The sequence below is a fragment of the Citrus sinensis genome, chromosome 3 (assembly GCF_022201045.2).
Source record: "Citrus sinensis cultivar Valencia sweet orange chromosome 3, DVS_A1.0, whole genome shotgun sequence".
NCBI lineage: Eukaryota > Viridiplantae > Streptophyta > Magnoliopsida > Sapindales > Rutaceae > Citrus > Citrus sinensis.
The window spans coordinates 48,481,013-48,493,138 of NC_068558.1; the positions used below are offsets into that span (position 1 = coordinate 48,481,013).

At 33.8% G+C, this 12,126-nt stretch overlaps 2 protein-coding genes and 1 pseudogene across 2 annotated transcripts; all 3 read right to left on the minus strand.

Moving 5' to 3' along the window:
- Positions 1–1,551: 1,551 nt before the first annotated feature.
- On the minus strand, positions 1,552–2,436 carry LOC112495786 (acidic endochitinase-like; annotated as a pseudogene).
- Positions 2,437–7,498: 5,062 nt separating this feature from the next.
- LOC107178697 (basic endochitinase-like) lies at positions 7,499–7,864 on the minus strand. The gene has a single exon (XM_015534188.1). It carries the CDS (start codon positions 7,862–7,864, stop codon positions 7,499–7,501), a length of 366 nt encoding a protein of 121 aa, XP_015389674.1.
- A 2,997-nt stretch (positions 7,865–10,861) lies between these two features.
- Positions 10,862–12,092, minus strand: LOC102627325 (hevamine-A). Its single transcript, XM_006491142.3, has one exon. The coding sequence runs from the start codon at positions 11,913–11,915 to the stop codon at positions 11,019–11,021; it is 897 nt and encodes a 298-aa protein (XP_006491205.1). The 5' UTR covers positions 11,916–12,092; the 3' UTR covers positions 10,862–11,018.
- Positions 12,093–12,126: the final 34 nt, after the last annotated feature.

The following is a 12,126-nucleotide window of genomic DNA, read 5'->3' on the forward strand; positions in this document are numbered from 1 at the left end:
TCCGGAATAATAATCGCCTGCATTGTGAAAAGTGGATTCCACATTTATACCTGCGCTGTCAGCCTATTGACAGACAAAATTATTAAATTTCACAGTTATTCCCTGAAATACCCTTTTTTTCTTTTCTTTTTCTTTTTTTGTTTTTGAATCCGTCCTTGAGATAGTTAAATCCAAAGTATTCATTTTTACAATTAAATTTCAACTATTTTGTAAAACCACCGTTTTAATGAAGGGAGCCAGCCAAATTTAAGTAATGTTTTCTATTTTTTACTTTATAAGAAAAATTTAAAATGTCGGATGTTTGTCTTCTCAACAATCACGAATATGTTGTTGGAAGTAAAATTTAATCTTCCATTTAACCCATTATATTCACTCGGTTAATTTATTGATTTACGTTGTAGAAAATCGGAAATGCGAATATGCTGATTTGGAGAGGCCAATAAAACGTGTGGGCAGAGTGCTTGCCAACACTTACGCTATATATCCCTCACCTGGAAGCTCGCATCGATGATCTTGATTCTTGAGAACCAACGCACGTAACTAAAAAGTCTCATTAGTCCCTCTCAAAAAAAGAAAAAAGTCTTATTAGTCAGTTGGGAAAAGATAATGTCATGTTTGGCAATTTACTAAGAAAATGTCATGTTTGGTAATTTACAGCTGTATATTTTCCAGATTTAGAACAGAGATTTGCTCTGTGACGGTGAAAAGACAGTAACTGAATATTTTAAGCCTATAGGCTACAGCCAACGCGAGCAGCACGTAACGTCTTTTACAACTATTCCTCGTGAAAATGGCATGGCAAGTACCTGCATTACTGCACATCCATGTGAGACTCTTTCAAATATGTCTGCCTGCCCCCGCCCATGATACCGCCATTAATTCTCCCCTGTTTTAGTTATAATCTTTCTTTTTCTTTCCCATTCTTCGTTTATATTATATTTTAAGAGATCTTGTTTGATAATCTATTGAGTAAATATATTTTATTTTCCAGTAGCGAAGATATTTTGTAGTTTCAAATTTTATATTGGGAATCGTCTATAGTTGGCCCTCGAGAAGATCGGCGAAAGGTATCTTCCCACCCTCCAGATGTGGACGTTAATATGTAGCTGTAACGAATCAGCTTCATTGACACAAAAAAAAAAAAAAAAAGAGGCCATTTTTCTTTAACTATAACAATTATTAATTTTACTTACTTTCCTTCAAATTTATCTCACCTCATAATAAAATTGCAAGACATATCATATAACCTGATCGCCTGTAGGTACGAGGATAGTCCTGTCATTATAAGGAAACCAGCTGTCGTGATTTTCTCTTTGGTAGGGGCTAAAATGATGTGAAATTGCGACCACAATCGAAAAGGAAATATAATATTCTTTTTTTTTTATGCGGAAGCATAGCAGAAGTTCAAAGGCGCATGGGGGATAAAAAGGCGTGACGCGATAGCATGTGTTAGCCATTGGGCTACAGCAGGCAATTCGAGCTACTCTTTCCTCTTTCTTGACCTCAACATGTTTCTAGTAGTATTATATATGTTAAGGGTCCCAATATATTCTAGGTTATAATACTATCTACAAAATTATGAACACTTATAAAAATAACAGCATATGTTACATATTGTAGCACAGAACAATATGTACATCGTTTATAATAGAGGCACTGATATCCAATTTGATCATCACAGTACTTGAACCACAACTTTACGCATCCATATTTAGCAGAACATTCAATGGCAAGAAGCAATTTTGAAGTAAGAACAGCCACGGGAGTAATGCCAATTCCAGCTCCTGCACGAGCAGCAGGAAGTCCCAAGAAAATTTTGGTAGGAGGAATATATGTATGAAGTCCAGTGATTCCATGCACTTTCAAGATTTCCAAGGTCTCTAGATGAGTATTGGCATGGAGGATGTGTTGTAAAATTGGACCAAAACGCAATCGAATGGACCCGTTTTAAGGCACCCTTAATCCAAGCATCAGGGTAAGGACATTGCGTAACTGCTGTTAAGTACATTTTCTTGCCTTGCAAGATCATCCGAATGCTGATTTGTGCCTCCTCCAATATCAAAATCAATTCCATCCAAATTAGAGGCGTCAGCAAGCGAGCGAGAGGATGATTGTCCCCCCCGAAGAAGTTGTCCAAAGATCGAAAGCTTCACTCCTCACTTTGATTCCTTTTGCTTGACAGGATTTAATGTCGGCGCTTAGACTGGTGCAGCCGTTGCGGTATGGATTACAAAGGCCAGCAAGAGGTTGACTTGCTTTCAAAACATTGGAAGAAAGGCCATGTTCAGAAAATCATAGTTGCTTGTAACGCAAGTCTCCACCAAGATACCTTCATTTCCATTCTTGGCCCAATCGATTGCAATTCCACCGGCATCAATACCCGGTCACTAGAATTAAGATTGCACTGAAGAGTGATGCATCAGTTTCTAACGCCATTTTGCACTGTTTGCTTTTATTAATTCACTCAATAGCAACTAGTGTTAAGTATTTACCAAGCTATTGTTTCTCATGTGTTTAACTTATCGAAGAAGTATGTCTTCTTTTTCCCTTTTTTTTTTTTTTTGAGTACGTGACTTTACTATTGAAAAAAATTGCAGTGAGTGAACAATTAAAACAACAGCACATAAATGTGAATTCAATAAGTACATAATTGAAACAACAACAGAAGTTAATAAAGGAGCTACTGGAAATTGTAGAAACAACAACAATTAAACTGAAAAAAAATGAAATAGGAAAATCCGAGACCTGTTAAAATAGTTTCCTTAAAACAAATTTACTAACTACTATGGTGCTTTTAGTTTTGTTGGTATCTGTCTCCCAAGATACTATCTGTTAAAAAGGGAACGAATTATTTGTCAAGCACGAACAAATAATTCCAGCGAACAGCAACAGAGTAGATTCTCGATCAAAACAGAATGACAACATTTGAAGTGCTCTGTGTGTATTTTGTTGTCTCAAACATTAAACAAATGAGGAAGACTGCCTTTTTATACACATGAGGGTATGCGCAAATTTAATTTCCTAATTCAATATATGAATTAATTTTGTTTCTGTAACAACCCATTGAATTGAAAAATTCAATTTTGTAACATCTCAATAATTAAGTATCTATATATGTAAAATTTTAAGTGATTTTGGGCCGACATTCGTGTATGCAGGATGTGCGGGTGCACACCACTTCAACCAAATCGGTCTTGGATATGCACCCCTCCTGCGCACGTGCGTGTGGATAGAGCCTCTATCTTTAAAATTCTTGCTTATACATGGATAAGTATATATATATAAACACAAATGTCTTAACTTATTTTTCTCTTGTGGGACAAATTCTATTTCCTTTTAAATTTCCAACTTCAAGGGTGCACTTTTAGAGTCAATTTCTCATTTACCTAAGCATAATTTTGAGTGAATAAATATACCATTTCGTAGTGTTCGTGGAGTAGAATCCGAACATCTCGAGATTTTCCACTTTGCTTAGGTGGATCCCACTCAAAATGTGCCCTCAAAATAACATATTAGTATGTTATATTTTTTCAACATTTACAGACTACAATCATTGGTTATCCCTATTTGATTTGCTCGATCTTTGGACAACATGTATGTGATTTCATGCATTTAACATGTTAAGAAATAATAAGGATATCAACAACCTATAATGCTCCGTTATATGTAATACAAGATATTATACTCATGGTGCATCTACTGAACGGGAATCAAAATAGGTTGGAATCAAAATAAGCAAGAATTGGAATGAGAATCAAAATAAGTCATTTATTTGAATTGTAGGAGTCGAAATCATAATAGACTCTATTCCTATTAATGTGTTTTACTTTATTTTAGAATCGGAATTGGACTAAGTTAAATTGTTACAAATTTTACTAAAAGGTCCTTAATTAACTATCGTCATAATTATTATTTTGTATTTTAATTATTGTGATTGTTATTATTAAAAATGAGTAATAATAATAATAATAATCCCTTTAAAAATAATAATCAAAATTAGAATCATCATCATCAACAACAACAAGAGTGACAACAACGAATCATCATCGTCGGCATCATCATCATCATTAGATTAGAACTGTGCCCATTGGAGATGAAATCGATATGGAGATGAAACCGGCAACCAGCAATTGTTCCACATCCGACGGACTAGTAACAAAAAGGACGGTGGTTGATTTTGGCAACAACAAGGAGTTTGGCTTGTGACGACATTCGGCTGGATGGAGATTGAGGAGTTTAGTCAGGGATTTTTTTATTTTAAATTTTTTTATATTTATATTTTTTTTATATAAAGGGAGGGCATTTTGGAAACATTAAAATGTCAAGAGGGGTAGAATTTAAACTCTTGAAAATGAGAGACTAATTCCCACTCCATTTAGAAATCAATCTCCTATTTCTTATTCTCAAATTAGGCGAGTTCTACGATTTCGATTCCTATTTTCCATTCTACAAAAATAAGGGTAGAATTTAAACTCTCGAGAGTAGAAGACTACTTCCCACTCTCTTTTGGGAACCAATCTCTCGTTCTTCTTACTTAAATTACTATGAATTTTACGATTTCGGTTTTTATTTTTGTTTTTATTATGTGAAATAAATATTATCAATAATTTTAATTTTTTAATCCAAAAAATAAACACATCATCAAGATAATGTTCACTCTTTTGGTCCCTCACTTTCGTCTAGTACTCACCACTCACTCTGTTCAATTGTAACTTCACCGGGATCATCAACTTAGACTCAATGAGAAAATGACAAATGCATGGACAATAATGAGCAGCCAATTATCGTTGTCTAATTTATTTATGCGTCTCGATCATGTACTTATTGAGAAGATATTTTTGGCTTGGAAGAACTTGCACGTTGTTGTCCACAGAGCCGGTCCGGCAGACTTCATTGACCAACTTGCGGTATTTTTTCTTTTTCTGTTGAGTGGTGTTGTCACCTTTCAAACTTAAAGTTCATTCAGTGGCTACAAAAAGTCTTGCCCTCTTTTGACTTGCGCTTGCACATTGTAAAATCTCCGGAGAATAGGGTGCTTCTTCGACTTGATCAACGGTCCTGATTCTCATGAATTCGGAAAGAGTTAAAAGTGAAGTCCAAAATGAAGAATAAGATAATATTTCCAAGTCGTTGATGATATTAATCGATTGATTTTTTATGTGGTTCTCTTATTGGACATTTTAACAATTGCAATTAAAGCCATTGGTTGAAATATAGTTTGAATCTTTCATTGGTTGAAATATAGTTTGAATCTTTCAAAAGAAGTTGAAAAGGCATCAAAGGAATATATTGTCTTTATAAAGAATGGAATTATAAATTCATATTTTATAGATAAACAGTTATTTGAAATGAAGACTTATCAGTTTCTTTTAGATTTTAGGAATTTAATGTCATATACCTTTAAATAATAGTACATAGGTAAGATTCAATCACTCTATTTTTTTTTGTCTGAATCACGAGGTGGTCTTGAGTGGGTCCCAATTATGAGAGGCACTTTTAAACCTGTATCACAACCCAAACTAATCCCCGCTTGTACCAGATCGGCCTATAAGAGGTAAAATACTGGTCAAAGTAGTGACTTTATATGAGAGCGGAGCTTGAACCCCTAACCTCTCTTAAGGAGTGAGAGTACCGAACCACTCACACCAATCAACTTTGGTTAATCACTCTATTTTTTTAATTATTAACTATTAATTACTAGATGAATTTTGTTAAGATAATTCTAAATATAATAAAATGAATGCTATATATATATATATATAATAAGAGTGGTGCTATTAAGACATACCCCTCCAAAATCCAGCCATTTAAAGGGTATTTTCAAACAAACACATTAATTTCTTGATAAAATAATTTGTCTGTTTATCTTTCTCACTCTATCTCCTTTTCTTTCTCCAGCCCAAGAATCTCAAACTCTGTATACTGTTTAACGCATTTGGTTTTATCTACCATCGTCTTTTTTGCTGCTTATTTTCTTTAGAAACAAAATCCCAAATGGTTTCTTTATTTAGTTTCTTAAAATTTGAAAACACACCACAATACACAAGTTTAATAGTTTCCGCTGTCTTGGATGAGAATTTTGAAAATAAATATGACTATAAGAAGGATATATAAAATTAAGGATTAGCAAGCTTTTTGCTAATTTCTTTTTTCAGATGCAAGTTTCATAATTACAAATGAGATATATCTAAAATAGGGTGTGAATATTTATAAATTAGAGATAAATTATGTCTTAACCAAGGATAAAAATGTAAAAATAGATAAAAATAAGTTTCATAAGATTATTAGTGGGGTGCCAGTAGCGCCATCTATAAAATAATTAAGTCCGTGCTAAAATAATATGTTTTCTAAAGATTTAATCTAGGTAATGCCCAGCTACTTGGCATTGGAGAGATTGAGCAACGTGAACTTCTACCCACCGGGCTGGCACTTTGTACAATAAGAGTCCTGTAATGGAGAAAAATGATAGAATATCAACCAATTGATAATTACTATTTATATAATAATTTTTTAAAAATAAACACACACATATCATAACATTATTTACTTATTATATAGCTGACGTGATACCTTATTCTAGAATTTCTCTGTAATGGGAACTGCTTGCACTACTTCGGATCTCTTTCTTAATAGCAAAGGTGACTTTGAAGCATTGTGAATTGTGAAGGTTATGTATACGACAGCTGGCAGTGATGCGTTCCTCAACGGAGTTAAATTGCCTAAATTTGCGATAAAAATAATCCAGGGAAATTTGAAAAGTAAGTCCTTAACAGGGTTATTTTGCCAACATGACTTAATTAGTTATTTAGTTTGTTCTCACAAGATTGTGAACTTCACAGTGCAACAGAAAGATGAATTTAGCAACTAATAGTATAATTTAAAATTATGTAAACTTTTGTTTCATATAAATTTCTTAAAGAATAGTTATGATCAGGTGCTCACAATCGCATACCTTATCAACATTCTTCAGAGTGAGTTACTATTTACTACTATTTTACACTTTGCGCATAGAATTAGTCCACAAAGTGTAAATATCTAAAAGTTGGGCGTATTTATTTCCAATCAAATTCAAATTTAGTAGATATTTAAAAGTTGTTAATATAAGATGTAGATTACAAAGTACTTTATACGCACAATTATTACAAACTATTTTATTCACAGTTAAGGACATAGGAAATATTGTGGCTACCGGACCCTATATTAATCGTAGGTTTTATCTTCTGTGGGATACTCTCGCAGAATTAGAATCGATCTTGAGATGGGAGGGCAACTCTTGGGCTAGCAACATTTTGTTCATTTGTATTGTGTTTTTTTTTTTTTTTTTTTTTTGGGGTAGGACTGCAATAATTTGAAATCACCACCATAAATATTTTTATAAGCAAAACATGAAATATAATAATTTTATTAGATAGTATATCTGAAGTCTAAAAGTACATAGGTAATAGAACCAGAAAAGCATGATAACAGCATATGTTTACATAATGATAGAACCAACAGGTTAGTCATGAAATAAAAATATCAGAAGGAGAAAACTCCAATAACACATTTTCTTGGTGGAAAAACTGTATCCAGTTTTATCATTATAGTACTTAGACCACTGCATTACATCTCCATACTTGGAAGAACCCTTGATGGCAGGAAGCATTTTGGAGGTAAGGTCAGCAACAGGAATGAAGCCATTTTCACCTGCAGCAATTGTTCCTCCTTCAATACCAAAATCAATTCCATCCAAAACAGCATTGCCCAGCGGGCGAGATGATGATTGTCCGCCCAAGAAGTTGTTCCAAAGATAATCTGCAACTTGTCTAGCATCCTCAGAGAAGCTAAGGTAGTAGTTGCCTGCACCTCCTTCGATTGAAAGCATCACCTTAACTCCTTTTGCTTGACAAGATTTAATGTCAATGCTTATCCATTATTGTACAGTTCACAGTGACCAGCAAGGTTTATCATAGGAGTCTAAACATTTCCAATGGTGGGCAGAAAGCCTAAGTTCACAAAATCATAATTGCTTGTGGTGCAAGTCTCCATGAAGGTGCTTTGAATTCCATTTTGAACCCAATAGATTGTAATTCCACTAGCATCATCACCCGTCATTAGCTTTAGGACTGCACAGAAGAGTAGTACAGAAATTGATGATTTTAATGCCATTTTGCACTCTTCTTTTCAATCATTTAATTCTCTCGGTGGTAAGTGGTAACAGGTACAATAAATCAAGCTAGTTTTTACTTTGGTGTTTAACATGTTGAAGGTGGCTTTTATAGAAGAAAAAAGACCCCAACTGCAAGTCTGCAATGCCCATAACTCTGTTTTCTTGTCCAAGAGTACGTGGTTTTACAGTCAGGCAATCTGGTATTGCTTTGGGTGGCTATATGCGGTTTTATCCTTCATGCATACAACTTGTTTGAAAGCAGTACCAATTTCTTCATCCTCTAATGTCCACTTAGCAAAAGATATAATGAACCGTCCATAGGCATTCTGTAGTTCACTCGAATTGTTTCTTATAATTTGTCTAGTTCACTCGAATTGTTTCTACATGGCGAACATTAATGATAACTCATTAGTAGAAAATGACAATTGCATGGGGTTTGAATGGACAAGGACATAAACCGAGTTATTAGAATATGATCAGTTGCCACCTTCAGCTCTGCTAATCGGTCATGGACTTATTTAGAAGTACTTTTGCTTCGAAAACTTGCTGCTTGTTGAGTTTACAAGTAAGCCAGAGATGCAAACTTCATTGACCAACCCTTTCACACATTAACAAAGTTTAAACTAGGAAATTCACCTGAATCATGATTGCAGAGGACTAGAATAGTGCTCCAGAAATTGATGGCCCATTCTTCTCTTCGGTTTGAATTTAAACTCTATAAAAACTAGTATAATTTATCTATTTATGCTTTCTCTGTGTAATTGTTGAACAAAAATATCTTTTATACCTACTTTTATTTATTTCCTCCTTGTATATTGAAGCATAACATAACTACTCATTAAATTTTCTTTCTACTCATGTGAGTGGAATTCAAATTTTAGATCTCTTATTTCAACTCAAGAGGTTTTACCTATTAAATCAGCTAATAATTTATTTACTAGATGAATAGTTATGGTTTTACTCATACATATTGTAGAAAATTGTCATAGTTATCTTCTAATTAGTTGTGATTAGATTCCTGTATTTTGTGTATATATCATGTTTATCTCTTACTATTCTTTAGGAACAAATCTATACAAATGGCTATAAAACACCATGTATCTATAGTATCAATAGACAAATGAAAAAAATTATATTAGTTCCTCAAATCTTCACATATGACCTGTAAGCATTACCAATTTCCATATCTTCTAAACTGAATTATAATGCAAGATAATTGATTTTCTAGATGTCCTATGTTACAACTAATTTTTATTCTCTCTGTCAATTTTAATTTTTGTTTTCTATGATGGTTAGTTTCTAAATCTAAATAATCTAATTTCTTAAAATTCATGAACTAATTTTTTAAATCTTTTAATTTATTTCTAATTTTTAAAGCTAAATTCTCACACTTATCTAATAATTTTATTTCTCTACTATACATAATATTTGTAATAAATAACCTTGAAAAAATATAATGTATAATAGTTATGTTTCTTTCTATTTTAGGAGCTAAAGTAGATGTGTAGTCTACTAAAAGTTTTATATTTCCTAATCTTTCTTCTAATAAATTGTCTAATTGTGAGTGTTCTCTACTAATTCTTACTACTTCAGTTTCTACAATATCTAAAACACGTTCTAATATTTCTATATAATGGTTATTTTTTTATCCAAACATCAGAATCTTTTTCTAAAACAACGAATTGATTTTTATAAAATTTATCAATCTAAGAATTTTTCATGAATTAAACAAAGTCTGCCTTATAACTATTCATATAAAAAAATATTTAAGACAAGAACAAAAGAGATACCCTAATATTAAAAAAGAGAAAAGAAAAAGAAGCATTAGAATTCGCTAGACAAAAGATAGGACCAAATTACTATGTTAGCCATTTAATTAACCCTTTAAAAATTGCATCAACATCATCAGTTAGCCAATTAAATAATTCTTTAGATAATGCATCACCATCCATACTGATTTACAACCATTGTGAGTCATGACACGCACAATTAGAAAACCTAATGACACTAGATATCATTTAAATAATGAAATAAATGTATGTAAACAGAAAATAATTACATTACTAATGTAGAATTATATAGACACAACACCTTTTTTATTAGGTCAATAGGTATTGTCTACAGTTTTAGTGTCTTATATAATTGTCTCTTTCCCTCAATCAATATATATATATATTTATATAAAGAAGGAGAAAATGACAAAAGGAAGGCATGTGAAACCTCTTGAGTTGAAACCAAGATTTTAGAATACGGTGGGTGGCCAAGATTTGGGTGGTGTTTAAGCCTTGTTTGGAACTACTGCCTATAGCCCAGTTGCTAGGGCTTTTGGTAACCGCCACCACCCATAGCAGTATTTTTTTTAATATTTTAATTCTTTTTTAAACAAAAAAATTATATATTAAGTTTTACAAAATAATATTTATCAAATACCCATAAATTTAGAGTTGTAGCTCTTGTTTTCCAACAGCTGTATCCTCAAAGACACAAGCACAACACCTTACTACCAAACATACACTTAGATTACATAACTTTGAGATATACTCTTTTGGCCTGAATTAATTTGGGAAGAAATGTGCAGATTATTGACATGGAAGTAAGTGAGTCTACGTTGTAAACCAGAAATCCTGCGGATTTCATGGACTTTCATTGGTTTACATCTTATACATCCACACAATGGTTATAGAAATCCATTAAGAGAGACTAGCAAATCGGATGAGGAAATAAGAGAGAATACTTTTAAGAACGCACAAATCCATGTATATATTTATAAATGACAGATGCATAAACATCACATATGGAATATAGACATTACAAAAATTAAACAAGCTGCTGCATGGGAAATATAAGCTAGTAGTTTAGAACTTTAGGATCAGACATGGCTCTTGATGGAAGAACTATATCCACTTTGATCATCATAATACTTCGACCAGAGCATCACACCTCCATATTTGGCAGAACCCTTAATGGCTGGGAGCACCTTCGAGATGAGATCGGCTGTTGGAATGAAGCCACTACCTGCAGCAGCGGGCGATGCGGGTAGTCCCAAGAAAATTTTGTTGGCAGGAATATCGGAAGTCCACTGTTTCCAGGCATTTAAGAGGTTGCCAATATTCCCAGAAGAATATTGACAAGGTGGATTGTTGTAAAACTGGACCCAGACATAGTCAAAAACACCAGTCTTGAGGGCATTTCCTATCCAAGCGTCGGGAAAGGGGCATTGAGGTGCTGCAGTAACGTACACCTTCTTTCCTTTTTGGCTGTAGCCAGCTAGAAATCTTGCAAGCTCATCCCAGTGTTGGCTGGTTCCTCCTTCAATGTCTAAGTCAATTCCATCTAAAACAGCCGGGCCAAGTGGACGAGATGAGGAATGTCCGCCCAAGAAGTTGTTCCAAAGGTAAGTAGCAACTTGCTTAGCGTCCTGAGTGGAGGTAAGCGAGTAGCTGCCAGCAGCACCTCCTAGAGAAAGCAAGACTTTGACGCCTTTGGCTTGACATGACTTAATGTCAGAGCTCAAGCCAGTGCAGCCATTGCTATACGGATCACAATGACCGGCGAGGTTTATCATGGGAGTCTGGCCATTGCCAAAAGTTGCTAGAAAAGATAATATCACATATTCGTAGTTTCCTGTACTACAAGTCTCCTTCAGGGTGCCCTCATTGCCATTCTGACCCCAGTAGATCGCAATTCCACCGGCATTTGAACCTGTTGCTAGCATTAGCAGCAATGAGGAGATAAATGACAGTGAGATAGCTGTTCGAAATGCCATTATACTCAAGTTTGCAAGCAGCTGGAATTACTCTATATACTTATTTAACTTCTGTGCTGAGTTATATATGTTGAGAGACATTCCACTTTCATTTTATACTAGGAGGATGCCCCTCATGCAACAAAATCTTTGGCCTCTGGTAAATACTAATCTTGGCGTGCCTCAATGGTTGCTTTAAGTTAATGAAGCTAAATTAGTTCATTTGAAAGTT